This window comes from Nerophis lumbriciformis, linkage group LG27 (genome assembly GCF_033978685.3).
Source record: "Nerophis lumbriciformis linkage group LG27, RoL_Nlum_v2.1, whole genome shotgun sequence".
Taxonomy (NCBI): Eukaryota; Metazoa; Chordata; class Actinopteri; order Syngnathiformes; family Syngnathidae; genus Nerophis; species Nerophis lumbriciformis.
In genome coordinates, this window is record NC_084574.2 from 9,742,904 (window position 1) to 9,769,050 (window position 26,147).

At 41.8% G+C, this 26,147-nt stretch overlaps 1 protein-coding gene across 1 annotated transcript in view; it reads left to right on the plus strand.

Moving 5' to 3' along the window:
• Positions 1 to 26,147, plus strand: part of smad1 (SMAD family member 1) — a 55,869-nt gene that overhangs the window by 14,654 nt on the left and 15,068 nt on the right. The window contains exons 2-4 of the mRNA XM_061922899.1: positions 14,248 to 14,792; positions 25,646 to 25,909; positions 25,986 to 26,102. Coding sequence (XP_061778883.1) covers positions 14,393 to 14,792; positions 25,646 to 25,909; positions 25,986 to 26,102 — 781 coding nt within the window. The 5' untranslated portion in view covers positions 14,248 to 14,392. The remainder of the gene's footprint in view (positions 1 to 14,247; positions 14,793 to 25,645; positions 25,910 to 25,985; positions 26,103 to 26,147) is intronic.

Sequence of the window (26,147 nt, forward strand, 5' to 3'; positions counted from 1 at the left end):
CGGGTGTAACTCAGCTTTTTATAAGGAAGGCGTCTGTGTCACGTTTTACAGCGTGGCACGGCTACATGAGGCTGTGGTGTTCAAGTAACACATGCCTATTGTTGTGGTTGTAGTGGTTTACAACTGTTCTGCACACATAATGACACATGGTTGTAATGGTGTGCTTTAGGGGTGCACAACAAAACAATTCATATCCGAATCGTAGGGGTGTAACGGTACACAAAAATTTCGGTTCGGTACGTACCTCGGTTTAGAGATCACGGTTCGGTTCATTTTCGGTACAGTAAGAAAACAACAAAATATAAATTTTTGGGTTATTTATTTACCAAATTTGCAAAATCTTCCAGCAAAAATATTTTTCTTAGTGGAATATTTGATGTGAAGTAATGGGAACCTTGGATAGGTCAATAATTCATAATAACATTGATTTTGATTCAATATTATGTTTTGAGCAATGACAGTTTGAAAGAAAAAAAAAAAACAGCTTTGTTTTATTAGTCAACATTGCCATCCATCCATCCATCTTCTTCCGCTTATCCGAGGTTGGGTCGCGGGGGCAGCAGCCTAAGCAGGGAAGCCCAGACTTCCCTCTCCCCAGCTACTTCGTCCAGCTCTTCCTGTGGGACCCCGAGGCGTTCCCAGGCCAGCCGGGAGACATAGTCTTCCCAACGTGTCCTGGGTCTTCCCCGCGGCCTCCTACCGGTCGGACGTGCCCTAAACACCTCCCTAGGGAGGCGTTCGGGTGGCATCCTGATCAGATGCCCGAACCACCTCATCTGGCTCCTCTCGATGTGGAGGAGCAGCGGCTTTACTTTGAGCTCCCCCCGGATGGCAGAGCTTCTCACCCTATCTCTAAGGGAGAGCCCCGCCACCCGGCGGAGGAAACTCATTTCGGCCGCTTGTACCCGTGATCTTGTCCTTTCGGTCATAACCCAAAGCTCATGACCATAGGTGAGGATGGGAACGTAAATTGACCGGTAAATTGAGAGCTTTGCCTTCCGGCTCAGCTCCTTCTTCACCACAACGGATCGATACAGCGTCCGCATTACTGAAAACGCCGCACCGATCCGCCTGTCGATCTAACGATCCACTCTTCCCTCACTCGTGAACAAGACTCCGAGGTACTTGAACTCCTCCACTTGGGGCAAGATCTCCTCCCCAACCCGGAGATGGCACTCCACCCTTTTCCGGGCGAGAACCATGGACTCGGACTTGGAGGTGCTGATTCTCATCCCAGTCGCTTCACACTCAGCTGCGAACCGATCCAGTGAGAGCTGAAGATCCTGGCCAGATGAAGCCATCAGGACCACATCATCTGCAAAAAGCAGAGACCTAATCCTGCAGCCACCAAACCAGATCCCCTCAACGCCTTGACTGCGCCTAGAAATTCTGTCCATAAAAGTTATGAACAGAATGGGTGACAAAGGGCAGCCCTGGCGGAGTCCAACCCTCACTGGAAACGTGTCCGACTTACTGCCGGCAATGCGGACCAAGCTCTGGCATTGAGCATACAGTCAACATTGCAACTTTTTCTAAATTACATTTAACCTTTAAGCTTTTTTATTTCACTTCTGTTATGTTTTTGTTTATTTTAATAGTATTTTTAGAATGTGCCGTGGGCCTTTAAAACATTAGCTGTGGGCCGCAAATGGCCTTCGGGGCACACTTTTGACACCCCTGCTATAGATAATAAAAAATGAAATGTGATAAATCTATGGATAAAAAGCAGAGCCTGGCGACGCATGCGCGTTTATCATAACTCTCTCTCTCTCTCTGTCTCTGCCCCTCCCTCACCAATGCTGCTGCGCACACAATTTGTTTTGTTTTTAACCCCTTCTTAACATTGAAGATACACGCAACCCTAACTCAAAATGCCGGACATTTGAGGCATTTAAAAAACTCCGCCCTGACAGCTCCGCAAAAGAGGACATGTCCGGTGAAAAGAGGACATATGGTCAGTCTATCGTAGCCCGTTAGCTGTTAGCATGCCGTGTGTTGTGCCTCGGTGTGCATTGTTTACACAACGTGCATTACGCTACTTAATATGTCCGTGTGGAAACTCGTTCAGTACACCTCCGAACAGAACCGGAACCCCCGTACCGAAACAGTTCAATACAAATACACGTACCGTTACACCCCTAATAATAATATGACCTCTTTAATGTGATGCGCCTTTTGTATGAAAAACGACCTGAATAGACCCGCTCATTGGCAATGTGCTGTCACGCCAAATTTCTTCCCCCTACAAAAACTCCCCCCCCCCCCATTTACTTCCGGGGTCATTTCCTCTTACGTCATTTCCTCTTACTTACGTCATTTCCTCTTACGTCATTGACAGCGATCGATAACACTTCGGCTTTGACTGCCCGTCGCTGGAAGGATACTTGTTTTTTTTTTAATTTTTTTAATTTTTTATAATACAGCGTTAACAAAACGTCTGTATTAATCGGACAAATTAACTTGAGGATATTCCTGATTATATATTAATTAATATTAGTGAAATGGTTTCAACAATAATGTTGATTTAAAGTACAGACATTTAACAGTATTATATATTAATTAATATTTTTTGCACGTTACCACGAAGACAGAAGTTCCCAGCAGCGGCCCGAACACTCCGCCTGGAATTTTTCGAAGCCTGCTGGTGTTTGACATAAGTCCCCTGGGAAAGATAAAGACAAATGTCATTCAGTGACACCACCATTTTCAGGAGATTTGGATTCTATCGATTGCTGTCAATGACGTAAGAGGAAATGACGTAAGTAAGAGGAAATGACGTAAGAGAAAATGACCCCGGAAGTAAATGGGGGGGGAAGGTTTTTGTAGGGGGAAGAAATTTGGCGTGACAGCGCCTTATAATCCGGTGCGTCATATGGTCCAGAAAATACGGTACATCTAAAAAGCAGCGTGGGTGGCACTGGAAGTGTCTTGCCCAAGGACACAACGGCTGTGACTAGGCTGGTGGTAGCTGCAATCGAACGTGGAACGCTCGACCAATCGAAAATCAGCGTCACGGCACATTTCTTTTAAGAAACTAATACAACAAACAAAACATTATCTCCCGTCTTCAAAGAAATGCAAAAAACAAATTTCTGGTTTCCAGTTCTCTAAAAGTCAATTTCAAACAGTTTTCAACCAAGTTTGTTTATTTAAAAAAAAAAGCGCATATGTTGAAACCCTTCATTGATATGTGCCTCTTTTTCAAGATTAAGCAGGTGTGCTTTTGCACTAAATTCCTGTTTTGGCCAGGCAAAACATCCTTGTCTGATTCTATAAATAGACCAGGAGGAAAATGTGTTATTTATTCTTGGAATGCTTCAACAGATAACAACTGGGCTCCCAGCCATGTCAGCCTTCGAGTCAGCCTGCAGTCACATGGTACTCACTACCTTGGTGGAGGTGGGCTGCTGAAGGGGAAATGTCCCTGCAGTGTGTCCGCCAGCTGCTGTGGAAAGACAACAGTTAGAACTGTGCTCCAGATGTGGAAGTGCAGCCTTTTTGTGTGGAATCACACAAAAAGTGCTTGGATTTATAATAATCCAAGCACATTTTGTCACCCTTCCGCTGGGGTACCAACCACAGCGAGGCGGCACCTGACAGGGCGGAGCTAGACACTGATTGGTCGACACTGCTGTGTGTGACAGCAGGGATGGAATGCAGTGGCATTTTTCTTTTTTTTTGGAACAAAAAAATGTCAGGGAAGGCTACATACCAGAAAAACTCCAGTACTGTGTCATTGGCTGCATTTTTGGCCTCTTCTCATTTTGAACGGCTGTGGACAAAAGGGTGGAAATTTGTCAAAATTCCCAGCCCTGCTGTGTTGCCTGTGCTACTATTTTTCTGACGAATACACCACATGGTGGCGCTGTTATTAAACCCTAAATTTTGACTCACAGCTCAATGCGCTTTACCAAACGGCCTACTGTAACTTTAAGGCAGGGATGTCAATGTGGTTTTCATTGAGGGCCATTGAGGGTATGAATTTGCCTCTGGATTTCATTATTAATTATATAAATTGTTTTAAGTAGACTGTCGATTTTACAGTAAAAACTTTACATTACGAAATTTTACTGTAAAATAGTGTTTTTTTAAAAATATTTTACAACATTTTACAGTAAATGGAAAAACAGTACCACTGTTTTTTGGGGGTTTTTTTACGGAAAAAATAATAATTGCTCAGAATATTTGCGTTAAATTGACATTGTTTTTACAACATTATATTGTTCATGGACAAACAGTACAAGTTGTTTATTTTTTAATTCTGGCAATTTAGCTGCCTGTTTTTTTTTATCGTAAAAACGAATGTACCGTCTTTCCATTGACAGTGATATCCATCCATTTTCTACCGCTTGTCCCTTTTGAGGTCGCGGGTGTGCTGGAGCCTATCTCAGCTGCATTCGGGCGGTAGGCAGGGTACACCCTGGACAAGTCGCCAGCTCATCGCTTTTACAGTAATACACCGTTAAAAACAACAACCCTAGATTTTACAGTCAAAAACTGGCAGCAAAGTCAACAGAATTTTAACGCAAAAAACAGTAGTAGTTTTTTTTATTTACAGTAATATGCTGTAAAGAACAATGTAAAATGTATAGTCATTTTTATTAATTTAATGGGTAGTTTGCTGTAAAGTTAAGTATTTTTATTTATTTTTATTTGGACAAAAATGTGTTTGGAAAGTATGATAATATACTGTCATATTTGTTGCAATTTTGGATACTATTAAAGGGGAACATTATCACAATTTCAGAAGGGTTAAAACCATTAAAAATCAGTTCCCAGTGGCTTATTTTATTTTTCGAAGTTTTTTTCAAAATTTTACCCATCACGCAATATCCCTAAAAAAAGCTTCAAAGTGCCTGATTTTAACCATCGTTATATACACCCGTCCATTTTCCTGTGACGTCACATAGTGAAGCCAACACAAACAAACATGGCGGAAAGAACAGCAAGCTATTGCGACATTAGCTCGGATTCAGACTCGGATTTCAGCGGCTTAAGCGATTCAACAGATTACGAATGTATTGAAACGGATGGTTGTAGTGTGGAGGCAGGTAGCGAAAACGAAATTGAAGAAGAAACTGAAGCTATTGAGCCATATCGGTTTGAACCGTATGCAAGCGAAACCGACGAAAACGACACGACAGCCAGCGACACGGGTGAAAGCGAGGACGAATTTGGCGATCGCCTTCTAACCAACGATTGGTATGTGTTTGGCATTAAAGGAAACTAACAACTATGAACTAGGTTTACAGCATATGAAATACATTTGGCAACAACATGCACTTTGAGAGTGCAGACAGCCCAGTTTTCATCAATTAATATATTCTGTAGACATACCCTCATCCGCGCTCTTTTCCTGAAAGCTGATCTGTCCAGTTTTGGAGTTGATGTCAGCAGGCCAGGGAAGCTAGGGTCGATAGGGGGTTTAGCTCGCTCGTCTGCGGGAACAAACTGCCGCCATTGCTTGCCGTGCTACCGAGGTCCTTTGTCCCTGAATTGCTCACACACTCCGGCAGATTCAATGGGGGTCTGGCGGCAGATTTCTTTGAATTTATCGTTGGAAATGCATCTGCTTTGAGTGTCGCAGGATATCCACACATTCTTGCCATCTCTGTCGTAGCATAGCTTTCGTCGGTAAAGTGTGCGGAACAAACGTCCAATTTCTTGCCACTTTCGCATCTTTGGGCCACTGGTGCAACTTGAATCCGTCCCTGTTCGTGTTGTTACACCCTCCGACAACACACCGACGAGGCATGATGTCTCCAAGGTACGGAAAACAGTCGAAAAAACGGAAAATAACAGAGCTGATTTGACTCGGTGTTTGAGAAAATGGCGGATTGCTTCCCGATGTGACGCCACGTTGTGACGTCATCGCTCCGAGAGCGAATATTAGAAAGGCGTTTAATTCGCCAAAATTCACCCATTTAGAGTTCGGAAATCGGTTAAAAAAATATATGGTCTTTTTTCTGCAACATCAAGGTATATATTGACGCTTACATAGGTCTGGTGATAATGTTCCCCTTTAAGCAGTGGCACAAACATTCAGGTTAGTAGGCAAAGGATGAAGATACAGTAGCCAGGTCATTGATGTAAATAAGAAATAGGGGTCCAAGTATAGACCCCTACTATTGAAAATTAGGTTCCACTTTGCAAATTGAGGTGCAGTTGTCTTTAAAAAAATAATCAAAGCTTTTTTTTTAAATCAAATAAATCAATTTAATCGTTGCAGCCCTACTTTAAATTACTTGTTTCACATCCCTTGGTTTCTTCTGTTGCTGTGTGAGTGTTAAAAAAACAACCGAGATAACGATTGGTATGTGTTTGTTTGGCATTAAAGGAAACTAACAACTATGAACTAGGTTTACAGCATATGAAATACATTTGGCAACAACATGCACTTTGAGAGTGCAGACAGCCCAATTTTCATCAATTAATATATTCTGTAGACATACCCTCATCTGCGCTCTTTTCCTGAAAGCTGATCTGTCCAGTTTTGGAGTTGATGTCAGCAGGCCAGGGAAGCTAGGGTCGATCGGGGGTTTAGCTCGCTCGTCTGCGGGAACAAACTGCCGCCATTGCTTGCCGTGCTACCGAGGTCCTTTGTCCCTGAATTGCTCACACACTCCGGCAGATTCAATGGGGGTCTGGCGGCAGATTTCTTTGACTTTATCGTTGGAAATGCATCTGCTTTGAGTGTCGCAGGATATCCACACATTCTTGCCATCTCTGTCGTAGCATAGCTTTCGTCGGTAAAGTGTGCGGAACAAGCGTCCAATTTCTTGCCACTTTCGCGTCTTTGGGCCACTGGTGCAACTTGAATCCATCCCTGTTCGTGTTGTTACACCCTCCGACAACACACCGACGAGGCATGATGTCTCCAAGGTACGGAAAAAACGTAAAATAACAGAGCTGATTTGACTCGGTGTTTGAGAAAATGGCGGATTGCTTCCCGATGTGACGCCACGTTGTGACGTCATCGCTCCGAGAGCGAATATTAGAAAGGCGTTTAATTCGCCAAAATTCACCCATTTAGAGTTCGGAAATCGGTTAAAAAAATATATGGTCTTTTTTCTGCAACATCAAGGTATATATTGACGCTTACATAGGTCTGGTGATAATGTTCCCCTTTACCGAGAAAAACACTGAGTAATGGTGCTAAAACCCCATTTGTGGCCATGCATAAATGACCCACAGGAAGTGATCCTTTCATGCATTTTGAGAGACAAAGCGTGAAAATAACAGACAGATAAAAGTCTGGGACGGGGGGGGGGGGTGTCCATACTGGAAAGTCCCTCGCACCCCATCCTGCACCTGTGGGAAGACCTGCACAGCGCAGCAGAAAGGAAACGATGCTGTTGTTACGATGGTGATGACGGACGTGAAGACACCTGTTTCCTGCTGGTCCCCCTTTCTTCCTGCCTCAGTTGTACAGCATCACTGTGTTAGGTGAGGACAGTAAGTCAGGAGGTTGGCTAAGTATAGCGCTCACTCGTTGTAATGTTCCTGACACGGTTTTTAGTAAGTGACCAATACACCGTAAAAAGCACCTGTCCAATGTGCGGTATCCGACAAAGATAGAAATGGAAATTGAATCCCATAATCTGAAGAGGGGACCGAGAATAACTTAGCGAGCATTCTTAATGATCTATTTGTTCCTGCTGGAGGGAAACACAATATACTGCAGGCTTTACTGTCAGCGGTGAGTCACTTAATGGACGGCGCTCACATGCTGTTTATTCCGTTCCGGTGTACGCGTTGGCAGAACACGTAAAAAGACGACCAGGAGCATCGCGTCGACTTTTTTTTGTTTTAAAAGCTTGGATGTATGCGCTGGTGAATGGCTCCCCAGGGAGCCCAGTGAATGGACTCATTTATCCCTGCACTTCCTTTTTATTGTCCTGGCCCAGGCCCGCTGTTGTCGAAGCACCGTATAACGTTTTCCTCTGCGAGCGGCTCGCCGAAGATCGACTTCCTCTGATAACGCAATGGCCTCCTTTTGATATCTGACTTTGGATCGGCGAGATCTGAGAGAAGATCTGCAGCAAAACAATCGGCTTACAAACTGCAATGACACTCAGCGGCAGTAAATGTCCATAAAACAACAACCAGAGAGTCACTAACACGTGGGACTAGTTTTTTAGGCCACACTTTTTCTGCAGGCGAGCTACTTTTCAATTGACCAAGTGGAGGGATCTACCTCATTCGTATATATCATTTATATTTATTTATGAAAGAGACGTTTTTGTTAAAGGGGAACATTATCACAATTTCAGAAGGGTTAAAACCATTAAAAATCAGTTCCCAGTGGCTAATTTTATTTTTCGAAGTTTTTTTCAAAATTTTACCCATCACGCAATATCCCTAAAAAAAGCTTCAAAGTGCCTGATTTTAACCATCGTTATATACACCCGTCCATTTTCCTGTGACGTCACACAGTGATGCCAATACAAACAAACAGCAAGGTATAGCGACATTAGCTCGGATTCAGACTCTGATTTCAGCGGCTTAACACTGTCGGATAAGATAATTACTAACAACTATGAACTAGGTTTACAGCATATGAAATACATTTGGCAACAACATGCACTTTGAGAGTGCAGACAGCCCATTTCAGGCGCGCTAAGAGCATATATTTTTCCACGATTTCAGCACTCAGGTTAACCATACCTAAATAGACACAAAATACTGCATTACACAAGACTACCCGAATGTACTCGAATGATTGAAAAAAATAAATGTTTTTAAGCTAAATTATTGGTAAACACAGTTTATGTATAATAATTTACGTAAAACCGCGAGTAATGAATAAAGTTTTCATCAATTAATATATTCTGTAGACATACCCTCATCCGCTCTCTTTTCCTGAAAGCTGATCTGTCCAGTTTTGGAGTTGATGTCAGCAGGCCAGGGAAGCTAGGGTCGATATTCTTCTCTTGATCATCTTCGGTGGCATAAGGGACGGTGTGAGCCAAGACATTCAGGGGGTTTAGCTCGCTCGTCTGCGGGAACAAACTGCCGCCATTGCTTGCCGTGCTACCGAGGTCCTTTGTCCCTGAATAGCTCACACACTCCGGCAGATTCAATGGGGGTCTGGCGGCAGATTTCTTTGACTTTATCGTTGGAAATGCATCTGCTTTGAGTGTCGCAGGATATCCACACATTCTTGCCATCTCTGTCGTAGCATAGCTTTCGTCGGTAAAGTGTGCGGAACAAACGACTGACCATTTCGTCGGCTTTCCCCACACCCTCATATTTTGAACAAATTTCGTCCAATTTCTTGCCACTTTCGCATCTTTGGGCCACTGGTGCAACTTGAATCCGTCCCTGTTCGTGTTGTTACACCCTCCGACAACACACCGACGAAAGTGAGAAAATGGCGGATTGCTTCCCGATGTGACGTCACAACGTGACGTCATCGCTCCGAGAGCGAATAATAGAAAGGCGTTTAATTAAAAAAAATTCACCCATTTAGGGTTCGGAAATCGTTTAAAAAAATATATGGTCTTTTTTCTGCAACATCAAAGTATATATTGACGCTTACATAGGTCTGGTGATAATGTTCCCCTTTAACAAGTTAAAGGTGTTTAATGTAGGGCTGGGCGATATGGCCTTCTATTAATATCTCGATATTTTTAGGCCATGTCACGATACACGATATATATCTCCATATTTTGCCTTAGGGGCTCAGAAAATCTGCAAAGACTCCTCCCACCCCCACCAAGGACTGTTTTCACTGCTGGACTCTAGAAAGAGGTTCCGCAGCCTCCGAAGCAGGACCTCCAGGTTCTGTAACAGCTTCTTCCCTCAGGCCGTAAGACTCTTGAACGCATCATAATTAAATTATCCCCTCAACTCCCCCCCCAAAATGGATTAACTCGCTGGAATAAAAAAGACAATATAACATACATCCATAAACGTGGACGCATGTGAAAAAGTGCAATACATTTATCTGTACAGTAATCTATTTATTTATTTATATATATTTATGTATTTTATATATATATTATATATATATTATTTATATATATATATTTATTTATATATGCTTTTTTATCCTGCACTACCATGAGCTTATGTAACGAAATTTCGTTCTTATCTGTGCTGTAAAGTTCAAATTTGAATGACAATAAAAAGGAAGTCTAAGTCTAAGTCTTAGCCTTGAATGAACACTTGATGTATATAATCACAGCAGTCTGATGATTCTATGTGTCTACATTAAAACATTCTTCTTCATACTGCATTAATATATGTTACTTTTAAACTTCCATGCAGAGAGGGAAATCACAACTAAGTCAATTTAGCAAAAGTGTATTTATTAAACAGTTATTAAGCAGTGGCACAAACATTCATGTCATTTCCAAACAGAAAGTGCAAGATTGTCAGAGACATTTTAAAACAAGCTATTAGTGCACTTTTGTGCATGATGTCACTAAGATGACATATCAAAACAACACTAAATTAAAGTGCACTTTTTGTACAGAACGCCACTACAATAGTTTAAAACAAATAAAGTGCACCTTTGTGCATTATATCACACTAGATATTTCAATAAGTGTCAAATAAAAATGAGCTGCATAATAGGAAATCAAATAGTGTATGTCCTTCGCTATGTGGTAGGTTCTTGCAGGCGTTATCTCCTTCCGTTTTAGACTATTTGTTTCATACGGTGTTGTTCTGGAAATGTTTGCTCTGGCATTTTGTTGGTGTGGCACCGAACGGAGATGTTGACATGCGGAGTTTAAAGCTCTCTTCATTCTCTAGTGGGTGATTTTTCAAATGATGCAGCTGAGATAGGCTCCAGCACCCCCGCGTCCCCGAACAGGACAAGCGGTAGAAAATGGATGGGATGGATGGGCTACACATTAGCCAGTACTGCTACTTTTTGTAGCAACACTTTTGCCGCATACTTGTCATATTACGGTTGTCTGTTCGGCATCTTCCCGCTTGAGGCCAAACCACCGCCAGACGATGGACCCCCTGCTGTTTTTATTGGAATTAATTCTTCCTTCATTTGTTACCAGATTTGCCTCTCTCTCGTATTACCACTCGCACCGCTCCGCAAGCATCACAGCTAATGTTACCATGCCGCTACCTGCCTGCTCGGCGAGGACGTATGACGTTGCACACGCGACAGTATTTGACGTATGTAAGAAGGTGCGCTTGTTTTATGTCTCTGTGAGAAGGACAGACTAGAAAGAGTGAGAAGAGCCTGTAGTGTAAAGCAACTGCGTGAGAACGTATACTCGAATATCACGATATAGTCATTTTCTATATCGCACAGAGACAAACCCGCGATATATCCAGTATATTCCATATATCGCCCAGCCCTAGTTTAATGATAATACAAGCATGTTTAAAATTCCTTTCTTTCATGAAGACAAGAATATAAGTTGGTGTATGACCTGATTCTGATGACTTGCATTGATTGGAATCAGACAGTAGTGATGATAACGTCCACATGTAATAAGTAGAAAACTTACAGTATAAACCAGACCTGGGCAAATTGTTTTTTTTATTTTTTTTATTAAAAAAAAATAAAAAAATAAAAAAATCCCCTGACCTGGGCAAATTAAGGCCCTGGGCTACATATGCGGCCTGTTAAGCTTTTCAATCTGGCCCGCCGAACATTCCCAAATATTTGTTTTAGATCTTTAAGATGGAAAGTGTAGCTGCCATTATGATGTGCAGTGATGTTTTCAAATTACCATAAGTCTTGAACTATACAACATATTTCAATGGTTGGAATCTGCGCTTTTGCATGATATTTTAGTGACTAGTGTTGTTCTGATACCAATATTATTTTGATACTTTTCGGTACTTTTTGATACTTTTCTAAATAAAGGGGACCAGAAAAAATTGCAATATTGGCTTTATTTTAACAAAAAATCTTAGAGTGTGGCGGACCGGTACTTTTCAGAGGCGGTATGGTACCGAATATGATTCATTAGTGTCGCGGTACTATATTAATACCCGTATACCGTACAACCCTACTAGTTACTATGGTAATCTACGTCACAGCAGGTCAGATGAGGCACCAAGCAGTGTGGGTGGGGAGCGTTTCCAGAGCCTGAAATGTGGGTGTCAGGGACAGATGTGGAAGGAGATTTTTACAAGAAAGTTCTAAAGCTTAGTGATATATCATATATATCCGATTGTAGATGTTTTTTGTTTTTTTACCCTTCACTTTCATATTTTGCTGTTTGTTGCATTTTTGTTGCATTGTAATATATGTGGATTGAGAGGGAGTGTGACGTTCATATGTTCTCAATATTCAGGGTTTTATCGTTCATAGAAAAAAATTAAATTCCATTCCGTTTTTAAGGCGGTCTTTCATAACATTTTTAGCATTACATCAGACTTTAGTGTGAGGTTTTGTATTAGTTTTCCTAAAAATAGATATACCGGCCCCCAGACACATTTTTTCCCTAAATTTGGCCCCCCAGTCAAAATAATTGCCCAGGCCTGGTATAAACACTACAGGTGGGCCACCTCACTATTTGATTATGATTCAGCAGCTATGATTTGATTAATAATTGATTATTGATGTATCTTTAATTTATGCATATTGATGCAGTTTTACATTTATTTTGGTTTCAATAAATTAGCGTTTATCCCTTGCAACTTTTTAAAAATAGTGCATTTGTAAAATGAAATTCCCATCAGATTTATTACATTCATGGAAATGTGTGCAAAACGGAAACATAAGTGCCCTATGATAAAGGAGATGGTTGGATCTCTCGGTGATGTAGCTAGCTGCAGTGAGCCAAATTTACAGTAAAAAAAATCAATTATTGATGTTTACTAATCGATTTTATAATCGTCCATGTCCTAATTGCGATGCATCTAAAAATCGATTATTTCCCCCACCTTTTGTCTGCTGAACAAAAGGCTCGACTGGCACATATAACTTAATGGCAAAGACTACTTCCTGACTATGTCAACACACCTAAGACAAACTGAAATGAATGCTTGCAAATGAGACTCTGAAGTGTAAGAAAAAAATTGGACATCACTTTTATCGACTGAATGGCTTTCTGGAAAAACTAAATATCCTTGTCCCCTCCCATAATGGTTTTCGTAAAAAAAAGCACCACCTGTACGGCTATACTCGACTTCTTGGAAAAGGTCAATGACTGTATTGAAGAAGGAAAATGCGGTATTGGCATTTTTTTGGATCTATCCAAGGCCTTTGACACAATAGACTTTGAGATCTTATTGTATAAGCTATATCACTATGGTGTCAGAGGGGTACCTCTCGATTGGTTCCGCTCTTACCTATACGGAAGGCAGCAATGTGTATGTGTCAATGATCACAATTCACCCTGTATGACCATAAATTATGGGGTTCCCCAGGGATCCATCTTGGGGCCTCTCCTTTTTATCCTATACATAAATGATTTTGTAAACTCCGAAACTTTTCATAAAATAAGTTTTGCTGACGATACAAATTTGTTTACCTCACAAAGGAGCCTACACGATCTACAAGTAACTGTCAATTCAGAGCTTGTGAAAGTGGATTCCTGGTTCAAATGCAATAAGCTCTCACTTAATGTAAATAAAACAAATTTTATTTTATTTCGTTCTAATAAAAACCGGACAAATACTGAGCACTGCCATATCAACATCAATGGGCAGGAAATACTGAGAGTGAACTCCACAAAATTCCTGGGGGTCATCATTGACGAATACCTCAATTTCAAATGTCACATTAGCCATCTGTTAAACAAATTATCCAAATATGTTGGCCTGTTCTTTCACCTTCGTCATTATCTTCCTCTTTATGCTCTACTCACCCTATATAAAACTCTCTTTGAACCACATCTAAACTACTGTAATGTCATCTGGTGTAACACCTTCCCTACCTACCTTCACAAATTAGAATCCATGCAAAAGAAAATCATACGGGCCCTGTCATGGTCCAAGTTTAATGCCCCCACTCGACATCTATTCCATAATTATCATCTCTTAAGACTGACGGAGTTCAATATTTATCAAAATGCTTGTTTAACCTATCAAGTCATTTACAGGCTGAATCTTAGGCTCTGTAGCTTGGTTCCTATCTACCATCCCCAGCATGCCCACAACACTCGTAACTTAGATCTGATATCAGGGAAACATCGTTTACTGGATTGTACCAAACTTTTGGCCTGTATTGTATTTCTTAAATGTTTGCTTTGAAAACTTGATTTGAAGCTTACTGCAAAGTGCATCCTTAAAGATGATTAATATATAATATTTTTCTTGCAGAAAATAATCCTTTTGGATTTAGAAGCTGAGCAATATCCTCAAAGACCTCATCAGTAATTCCCTCCCAAAACTGGACCTCCACCTGCCGCCCCAACCTTCTTTTGGCCCAGCGGAGAAGGAGAGCGGGAGGGCTGCCCCGTCCATCATGAACGTCACCTCACTCTTCTCCTTCACCAGCCCGGCCGTCAAGCGTCTGCTGGGCTGGAAGCAGGGCGACGAGGAGGAGAAGTGGGCCGAGAAGGCCGTGGACGCCCTGGTGAAGAAACTGAAGAAGAAGAAGGGCGCCATGGAGGAGCTGGAGAAGGCGCTCAGCTGCCCCGGTCAGCCCAGCAGCTGCGTCACCATCCCCCGTTCGCTGGACGGCCGGCTGCAGGTGTCCCACAGGAAGGGCCTGCCGCACGTCATCTACTGCCGCGTGTGGCGCTGGCCCGACCTGCAGTCCCACCACGAGCTCAAGGCGCTGGAGTGCTGCGAGTACCCGTTTGGTTCCAAGCAGAAGGACGTGTGCATCAACCCTTACCACTACAAACGTGTGGACAGCCCAGGTCAGTGTGGACGTCCTCAGCATCATTTCTCCAGGAATTACAATTTCAGCAACCATCCTGTTAGGGCACAATATGATTGAAATGAAACTTGGATCAACTATAGAGTATCCAGTGTACAGCTCGTTTAGCGATATAGATTCAATATACTAAAAATGAGTCAATAGTGGTTAGAGTGTCCGCCCTGAGATCGGTAGGTTGAATGAATGAAATAAGTGTATTTCGGTCATATAATCAACCATTAACCATTTTGTGTGACCAGTTTAAGAGTACAGACTATACATATTTAAAGGGGAACATTATCACAATTTCAGAATGGTTAAAACCATTCAAAATCAGTTCCCAGTGGCTTATTTTATTTTTCGAAGTTTTTTTCAAAATTTTACCCATCACGCAATATCCCTAAAAAAAAGCTTCAAAGTGCCTGATTTTAACCATCGTTATATACACCCGTCCATTTTCCTGTGACGTCACACAGTGATGCCAATACAAACAAACATGGCGCATAGAACAGCAAGCTATAGCGACATTAGCTCGGATTCAGACTCGGATTTCAGCGCCTTAAGCGATTCAACAGATTACGCATGTATTGAAACGGATGGTTGTAGTGTGGAGGCAGGTAGCGAAAATGAAATTGAAGAAGAAACTGAAGCTATTGAGCCATATCGTTTTGAACCGTATGCAAGCGAAACCGACGAAAACGACACGACAGCCAGCGACACGGGAGAAAGCGAGGACGAATTCGGCGATCGCCTTCTAACCAACGATTGGTATGTGTTTGTTTGGCATTAAAGGAAACTAACAACTATGAACTAGGTTTAAAGCATATGAAATACATTTGACAACAACATGCACTTTGAGAGTGCAGACAGCCCAGTTTTCATCAATTAATATATTCTGTAGACATACCCTCATCCGCTCTCTTTTCCTGAAAGCTGATCTGTCCAGTCCAGTTGGAAATGCATCTGCTTTGAGTGTCGCAGGATATCCACACATTCTTGCCATCTCTGTCGTAGCATAGCTTTCGTCGGTAAAGTGTGCGGAACAAACGTCCAATTTCTTGCCACTTTCGCATCTTTGGGCCACTGGTGCAACTTGAATCCGTCCCTGTTCGTGTTGTTACACCCTCCGACAACACACCGACGAGGCATGATGTCTCCAAGGTACGGAAAACAGTCGAAAAAACGGAAAATAACAGAGCTGATTTGACTCGGTGTTTGTAATGTGTTTGAGAAAATGGCGGATTGCTTACCGATGTGACGTCACGGTGTGACGTCATCGCTCCGAGAGCGAATAATAGAAAGGTGTTTAATTCGCCAAAATTCACCCATTTAGAGTTCGGAAATCGGTTAAAAAAATATATGGTCTTTTTTCTGCAACATCAAGGTATATATTGACGCTTACATAGGTCTGGTGATAATGTTCCCCTTTAACAATCATACACAAAAATAAAATAAAAGAAAAAGCATGACCGAAAAAGGAATAGGCTGAAGCCAAAGCTTATATTTGCCTATCATAAACCTTCACTGAAAATAAGATTACCTGGAACATCAACGTTAAAAAAAAAAAATCTAAATCAATGGGATGAAAGTAATTGTTACTATATTTTATAATTTTAAATTATTTCACCTTTCAAGGTTTTCTTAAACCTTAACAAAGAAGTACATGTCTTCAGCTCATCACTGAGCTTGTTCCACCATTTAACTCCTAAAACTGAAATACATTTGTATTTTATATTAGTTCTTGCTTTACCTATTTCAAAAATCAATATCCCCCGTAAATTATAGTTTTCTCCTCTTAATTGAAATAACCTAAGAATACAAGCTGGAAGGCTGTTGTTCTTTACTCCAAACATCATTTCCATTGTTTTTAAAAACACAATATCTGAAACATTAGAACTTATAAATAATGGATTGGTATGTTCATAGTAGCACGCTTTGTGTATTATTATAATGACCATTTTTTGGAGTTTAATTATTGGGTCTATGTTTGTTCTATAAACATTTCCCCAAACTTCAACTCAATATGTTAAATATGGAAAAATAAAAGAATAATATAACATATGCAGACATTTCTTATTCAGCATGTGTTTTACTTTACAAAGAATGGCAATGGATTTGGATATTTTTCTCTTTATATATTCAATATGCGGTTTCCAACATAATATATGATCAATTATTATTCCCAAGAATTTAGTTTCATATACTCTATCAATTTCCACTTGATTTAATTTTAATTTTGCTTCACAATTTGTCCTTGCACCACTAAACACCATAAATTTAGTTTTCTTATCATTTAATGATAACTTATTGATATCAAACCATTTTTTTAGCTGAATCAACTCAACCTGTATTATCCTCAACACTTCCTTCAAGTCTTCTCCTGAACAATATACATTTGCATCATCTGCAAACATCATAAATGTCAATTTATTAGATACTGAACAAATATCATTTAAATATAATATAAATTACTTAGGTCCCAATACCGAGCCTTGTGGAACCCCACAAGTTACTCTTCTTGGCTGAGATTTAGTCTTATTAAATTCCACATATTGAGATCTATTACTTAAATAATTACTTAACCACTGTTGTGAAACACCTCTTATGCCATAGTTTTACCAATTTTTGCAGGTTGTGAGTTCAAACCCCTGCCGAGTCATACCAAAGATTATAAAAATGGAAGCCATTACCTCCCTGCTTGGCACTCAGCATCAAGGGTTGGAATTGGGGGTTAAATCACCAAAAATGATTCCCGGGCGTAGCCACCGCTGCTGCCCACTGCTCCCCTCACCTCCCAGGGGGTGAACAAGGGGATGGGTCAAATGCAGAGGACACATTTCACCACACCTAGTGTGTGTGTGTGTGTGTGACAATCATTGGTACTTTAATTTTTAACTAAACTTTAACTTTAACATGTGCAGGAACATGTTTATATGTCTAAATAGCTGGCACGCCTCACTGTTAAAATGCATGTATGAACCACAGCTCCCCTTTTTTGGCAGCACTCATGCAGAAATTAGTAGGACAAAACGGCACTCGCCATGTACTCTCATCAGAAATAATAAACACAAACATATTACACAGTGGGCTTTCTAATAATTTAGAAGGTTTGTGTCATGTTTGTCCTCCTACACCAGGGGTCGTCAACCTTTACCAGTCAAAGAGCCGTTTTGACCAGCTTCACAAATTAAAGAAAACAATGGGAGCCACAAAAATCTTTTGAAATTTAAAATGAAATAACACTGTATACAAAGTTTTTTTTTGCTTTGTGCTATGTATAAACCAAGGGCACACCTTAATATAAAAATTGAATGTTAGTGCGGCCCGCGGGTTTTATATGAATGGCGCTTGACAGCGTCATACTTGTCAACCCTCCCGATTTTTCCGGCAGTCTACGAATTTCAAGGCAACTGTTCGCTCGTACGTGCCGTGATGGTACAACATTAAGCGCCCACTACAACCAGCGTGCCGGCTCAGCCACAAGTTGTACAGGGCTTCTGCCTGCTCACGTAGGTGACAGCAATGCATACTTGGTCAACAACCACACAGGTTACACTGACGGTGGCGGTATAAAAAACTTTAACATTCTTACTAATAATGCGCCACACTGTGAACCCACACCAAACAAGAATGACAAACACATTTCGGAAGAACATCTGCACCGTAATACAACATAAACACAACAGAACAAATACCCAGAATCCCATGCAGCCCTAACTCTTCCGGGCTACATTATACACCCCCGCTACCAAACCCCGCCCACCTCAACGGACGCACAGAGAGTGGGGTGTGATGTGTGAGGGGGTTTGGTGGTAGCAGGGGTGTATAATGTAGCCCGGAAGAGTCAGGGCTGCATGGGATTCTGGGTATTCGTTCTGTTGTGTTTATGTTGTGTTAAGGTGCAGATGTTCTCCCGAAATGTGTTTTGTCATTCTTGTTTGGTTTTGGTTCAAAGTGTGGCGCATTATTAGTAAGAGTGTTAAAGTTGTTTTATATGGCCACCGTCAGTGTAACCTGTGTGGCTGTTGACCAAGTATGCCTTGCTGTCACTTACGTGTGCAAGCAGAAGATGCATACAACAAGAGGCTGGGCTGGCACGCTGTCAATACAGATTGTAGAGGGCGCTAAATGCTGTACCATCATGGCACGCCCTTATTATTAATGTAAGGGTGAAAATCGGAGAATATTAATCCCGGGAGTTTTCTGCGAGAGGCACTGAAATCCGGAAGTCTCCCGGGAAAATCGGGGTTCGGCAAGTATGCAGCTGAGCCGCATCAGAGTGATCAAAGAGCCGCGGGTTGCCGACCCCTGTCCTACACAAACCATATTAAAACAAAAACTATATAGTTTCCCCCATTTCCATCATAATACATTTTTGAAAAAGCTCCAGGGAGCCACTAGGGCGGCTACACCCGTGCTGTACCAATTGTACACTGACTACTCTAAGACGTATTTCCTTGGCTTTCGATAGTATTATCCCTCGACAAGATATACTATTTTAAAAATGCTTGCCGAAGCACAAATATACTTTGTACATTTTATTTTTAATTTTTTTTCTACATAAAAGAACACATGTGACAGACATGAGGATACGCGATCTGCGCCTGCACACGTTTTCATTTTTTGGCTGGAACAGGAAGCCCCACACCCACATACAATAGGAGGAAAGAGTCGCTGCCTGCCTCGCACGCGTCATGTTTTAGCAGCCGAGGGGGATAAAAGCGAGGAGCAGGAGGTGATTCAACCCTCAAGCAACTGTCTGTCTGCACGACCCCTTCCCACACACACACACACACACACACACACACAGCACATGCCGACACACACACTTCCTGTCAATCTCCCGGCACTATTCCACCAAACACGTCAGCTGTCAGCCCTTTGAATAAAAACCACAGCGAGCATGCATTGCAGATGTCTATTATATCAGCAGAGGCTTTTTTTGTCTGCTATCAAGTGTTTATAGGGAGGCTATCTCCGTGGTTTGTATGCACTGCACCTGAATAGGCCCAAGGATATTTTACCTCTCTGGTGATGAATTCCTCAAGAGTGTCTGGCCTCGAAATGGCCTTCCAGTGCAGAAATGTGAGAGCAAGAAACAAATGCGGCAGGAAGAGGCCGACTGAGGAGAGGCTGACTCTTCAAAAACTGCACAGAGATTCTCAGTAAGCAAAAACCTAGACATTTGTCCACATGAAGCAGGGGTGTCCAAACTTTTTCCACTGAGGACCGCACACTGAAAAGTCAAAGCATGCGGTGGCCATATTGATACTTTTCATTTTTAAAACCAATACAATATATACTTTTTTTTTTATCCTAACGGCTTCCCTAAAGTTTGATCCTGGGGACCAGAAAGGGTCTCAGTCTACATGCTATAGCAGACCTGGGCAAATTAAGGCCCGGGGAGCTTTTCAATCTGGCCCGCCGGACATTCCCAAATATTTTTTTTATATCTTTAAGATGGAAAGTGTAGCTGCCATTATGATGTGCAGTGATGTTTTCTAATGACCGTAAGTCTTCAACTATACCAGGGGTCGGCAACCCGCGGCACCGGAGCCGCATGCGGCTCTTTGATCACTCTGATGCGGCTCAGCAGCTTACTTGCCGAACCCCCCGATTTTTCCGTGCGACTTCCGGATTTCAGTGCCTCTCGCAGAAAACTCCCGGGATTAATATTCACCGATTTTCACCTTTACAGTTATAATAAGGGCGTGCCGTGATGGTACAGCATTTGGCGCCCTCTTCAATCTGTATTAACAACGTGCCAGCCCAACCACTTGTTATACAGTATGCATCTTCTGCTTGCACACGTATGTGACAGCAAGGCATACTTGGTCAACAGCCACACAGGTTACACTGACGGTGACCATATAAAACAACTTTAACACTCTTACTAATAATGCGCCACACTTTGAACCAAAACCAAACAAGACAAGACAACACATTTCGCGAGAACATCTGCACCTTAACACAACATAAACACAACAGAACAAATACCCAGAATCCCATGCAGCCCTGACTCTTCCGGGCTACATTATACACCCCTGCTACCACCAAACCCCCCTTCCCCCCGGCGCATCGGTTGATGTGGGCGGGGTTTGGTAGCGGGGGTGTATAATGTATCCCGGAAGAGTTAGGGCTGCATGGGATTCTGGGTATTTGTCCTGTTGTGTTTATGATGTGTTACGGTGCAGATGTTCTCCCGAAATGTGTTTGTCATTCTTGTTTGGTGTGGGTTCACAGTGTGGCGCATTATTAGTAAGAGTTTTTTTCATACCGCCACCGTCAGTGTAACCTGTGTGGTTGTTGACCAAGTATGCGTTGCTGTCACCTACGAGCAAGCGGAAGCCCCATACAACGTGTGGCTGATCAGGCACGCTGGTTGTAGTGGGTGCTATATGCTGTACTATCACGGCACGCATGACGCTGACAAGCGCCATTCATATAAAACCCGCGTGTCGCACCAGCATTCAAATTCCATATTAAGGTGTGGGCAGCGTGTCTGAGACCCCTGGTTTATACATAGCACAAAGCAAAAAAAAAAAACTTTGTATGCAGTGTTATTTCATTTTAAATTTCAAAAAATTTTTGTGGCTCCCATTGTTTTCTATAATTTGTGAAACTGGTCAAAATGGCTCTTTGACTGGTAAAGGTTGCCGACCCCTGAACTATACAAAGTATTTCAATGGTTGGAATCTGCGCTTTTGCATGATATTTTAGTGACTAAAGTTGTCCTGATACCAATATTATTTTGATTCTTTTCAGTACTTTTCAATACTTTTCTAAATAAAGGGGACCAGAAAAAATGGCATTATTGGCTTTATTTTAACAAAAAATCTTAGGGTGTGGCGGACCGGTACTTTTCAGCGGCAGTCTGGTACCGAAGACTATTCATTAGTATCGCGGTACTATACTAATACCCGTATACCGTACAACCCTACTAGTTACTATAGTAATCTACATCACAGCAGCTCAGACGAGGCACCAAGCAGTGTGGACGGGGAGCGTTTCCAGAGCCTGAAATGTGGGTGTCAGGGACAGATGCGGAAGAAGATTTTTACAAGAAAGTTCTAAAGCTTAGTGATATATATATTTTTTTTACCCTTCACGTTCATATTTCGCTGTGTTTGTTGCATTTTTGTTGCATTTGGCTTGATTGTAAAATATGTCGATTGAGAGGAGGTGTGACGTTCGTATGTTCTCAATATTCAGGGTTTTATCCTTCATAGAAAAAAATAAAATTCCATTCGTTTTTTAAGGTGGTCTGTCATAAAATTTTTAGCATTCAATCAGACTTTATTGTGAGATTTTGTATTAATTTTCCTAAAAATAGATATACCGGCCCCCAGACACATTTTTTTCTCTAAATTTGGCCCCCGAGTCAAAATAATTGCCCAGGCCTGTGCTATAGTATGGTTTTATTGTCATCATTTTATTGCATGATTTTTGTATCCCTTTAATTTAGGTAGCCAGGGACTGCAGATGGAAATGAGCTATTTAGCTACAATCTGGTACAGAACATATCTTGTCTTTGAGCTTAATGTTTCTGTGCATTGTCCCTTCAAATAAAGACTAAACTAAACTAGTCATAAAAATGTTGGAAAATAATTAATATACTGTATTTTTCGGACTATAAGGCGCACTTAAAACCCTTTCATTTTCTCAAAAATCGACAGTGCGCCTTATAACCCGATGCGCCTAATGTACGGAATAATTCTGGTTGTGCTTACCGACCTCGAAGCAATTTTATTTGGTACATATTGTAATAAGTGTGACCAGTCGATGGCAGCCATACATAAGAGATACGTGTAGACCGCAACATGACTCAAGTAAACAACGCCAAAACTTTAAATGTTCCATTGAAAATAAAGAGCATTACACACGGCACTCAAAAATTTGTCAAAATGTTTTAGTATGGCTTTTAAGCCGCACTGCTTGATGGATTGTCGGCTCATTACGGCTACCGTAGTCAGAGATACAAGTTTTACTATGGTTGGTGTATAAAGACCACACAATGCCACCCATTAGCAGACATTATCTGGCGTTTTGTTTCACAATATTATGCAAAACCAACTTTTTTTTACCTTCTGGTACCTGCTGATGTTTGGGATCTGCATAAGTCCTGAAAATTTGCGCGCGCGTCCGCCTTTGTAGTCCGTGCCGACAATGTTGTCGATAAGCTTCTTCTTTTTCTCTATCTTCTTGTTATGTTGCCATTTCTAATATAAAGTAGTGTCAAGTTCTAACTTGTATCTGTCAGTAAACTCACCATGAAAGCGCTAAAACATACCGGTGTAGTGGGTTTACATAATTTACCCACAAAACTTGAGTTATTAGAGAGTTCCGGTCAGACGGTTTTTCACGCGACACATTTCCGGCGTTGTTGTTGCACTAGTGAGCCACCCCTTTAATGCACCTTAAAAATGAAAATAGACCTGAATAGACCCACTCATGGTGCACCCTAAGGTCCGGAAAATACTTTTTTTTTTTTACTTTCATGTCTGAAAAAAAATCTCACTATGTTTCTTGGAGTTACATAAGGGCCCCACTCATAAAAGTGTTAAAAATAAGTCATATATTATTATAATTATTCTTAATTTTACTTTCAACGCTTGAATATGTATTATTTTTGGCTACTTTAACGTTACACACGGTTTGAACAGTTACACTGTGTTTGAATATTTAAATAAGTGATTATTTGGCATATCACTAGATGGAGCCCGCGTACCACAGTTTGGGAATCTCTAGTCTAGATCAGGGGTCTACAACAGGGGTGTCAAACTCAAATACAGAGTGGGCCAAAATTTAAAACTGAACAAAGCTGCGGGCCAAGGTTGAACAAATTAACCTTTTTGATAGGGACCCAAACAAGTTTTGCATTAAATATTGAACAAGCAAGGCTTATATAACTTTATAGTGACATGCAAAATCGAGTTTCAAATAATAATAATAATAATTAAAAAATATCAATGCCATATCAAATACAATTTAAATAAAAATTGAATGCCTCTTTTCTATTTGCAGCCTTCTGAGGTAAATATCAACATTAACTTTTTCCACAGGCTAATACATTTGAAAATAAAATAATGAATAAACCAACCATTCAGGACTTTAAACTGCTCAGTTTGCAACACACTGATCTAATCTGATGTGCCCAAGCCAGATACCTGCCATCTTTTCTTGGATGCTAGTTCATTAATGTCGGGGCTCAGGCTATGAGCTGAAGCAACCCTTATTATCGAACAAAGGTTTTCATCAGTCATTATATCTCGTATTCCACAGTCTTGGGGGCGTGCCTTACAGGCACTGCTTTTAACGTCCTCTACGAGCTGACGTCACGTCCGCTTTTCATCCCTTTTAACAACATGCCTGCCCAGTCACAAGATGTGAGCGGCTCCTGTACGCACACACACGTAAATGCAAAGCATACTTCATCAACAGCGATACAGTTTACACTGAGAGTGGCACTTTTTATATGTAGAAGAAAAGTTTTGTCATTTTATTAAATCTGAGCAACAACTTGAGGCAGTTTAATGTTGATTAACGTGGGCAGAATTATTATAGTGTTCCCAATGTTAAAAGGATAAAGCCATTGTTTACAAATTTGGTAAATAAATAACCAAAAAATGTATATTTTGTTGTTTGCTTACTGTACCGAAAATGAACCGAACCGTGACCTTTAAACCGAGGTACGTACCAAATGGAAATTTTTGTGTACCGTTACACCCCTAGTATTTTTAGAATGTGGTGCAGGCCACACATCAGACACCCCTGACATAAAGGGTACCAAGAATGTACTTTTCGTGTGTCTTTTTATAACACATTATGTCCAAATGCAATGTAATTGTAGTCATTATGATGCATAAACACTCTCATATCTGCCAATATGGTTTCGCTGAAAAGACAAGACAAACTAAGGATGGGACCTTGACCGATTTACCAATGACTCAGTGCACTCTTCACACCCCCCAGTGATGAGTTCATGGACCAACAGAAACACACACAATCCAATTGTGAGTCACTTCCTGTTCCAGCCATCATCTGTCTTACGCTCAGCGCACCCTGTTCTAAAATAGATGATTTAATGTGTAACCAATGCCGGCTGGTGCTGCAGTGCGAGAGTAAAGCTCACCCCCTGCCGCCTTAAGAGTCGCGCTGGACAAAGAGCTGGAAGCTTTTAGCTTGTCGGCTTCGACTCTCAAGGTGTGTGGGGAAAAAGGGGGCAGATCCAGGCGGGGCACATGTGTACCAACAGGTAATTTTGAGTCACTTCCCGTTTCAACAACGGGATAACATTGCTATGGTATGAAGAGGGGTAGGATTAAATAAGCTAAGCTTCTTCCTACTCCTTTTCAAATGTGCATTAATGAAACAAACTGGAAATATGTGATACACTACACCAGGGGTGCCCACACTTTTTCTGCAGGCGAGCTACTATTCAATTGACCAAGTGGATGTGATCTACCTCAGTGTTTTTCAACCACTGTGCCGCGACACACTAGTGTGCCGTGGGATTCAGTCTGGTGTGCCGTGGGAGATGAACTAATTTCACCTATTTGGGTTAAAAAAATATTTTTTGCAAACCAGTAATTATAGTCTGCAAATGATGTGTTGTTGTTGAGTGTCGGTGCTGTCTAGAGCTCGGCAGAGTAACCGTGTAATACTCTTCCATATCAGTAGGTGGCAGCCGGTAGCTAATTGCTTTATAGATGTCGGTAACAGCGGGAGGCAGCGTGCAGGTAAAAAGGTGTCTAATGCTAGCTCGCCATCGACGTAATGGGCCACATCGTATCGTATGCATGTTCGAAATAAACTGAACTGAACTGAACTGAACAATCGTCTCTTTACTTTCAGTGCTGCCCCCTGTGTTGGTACCGAGGAACAGCGAGTTCAACGCCAAGCACACCATGCTGCCCCGTTTCCGCAACCCTCTGCAGCAGAACGAGCCACACATGCCCCAGAACGCCACCTTCCCAGAGTCCTTCGCTCCGGCCAACCCCGTGCCCTTCCCCCATTCGCCGGTAAATAGCTTCCCGAGCTCGCCGGGGAGCGGCAGCAACGCCACCTTCCCCCATTCGCCCTCCAGCTCCGACCCCGGCAGCCCTTTCCAGATGCCAGGTGAAACCCCAAATGTCTTGTCTTCGTTGCCTTTTCCCGCCACACGACATCTAACTGTTTGTTTTTGGTAACGCAGAGACGCCGCCGCCCGCCTACATGCCCCCGGAGGAGCCAATGACTCAGGACTGCCCCCAGCCCATGGACACCACCCTCTTGGTGCCGGCTTTGCCTCTTGAGACTAGCAACCGGCCAGGTAACAACACTTTTATACACTCTCCAACTCAATGCAAACACTTCA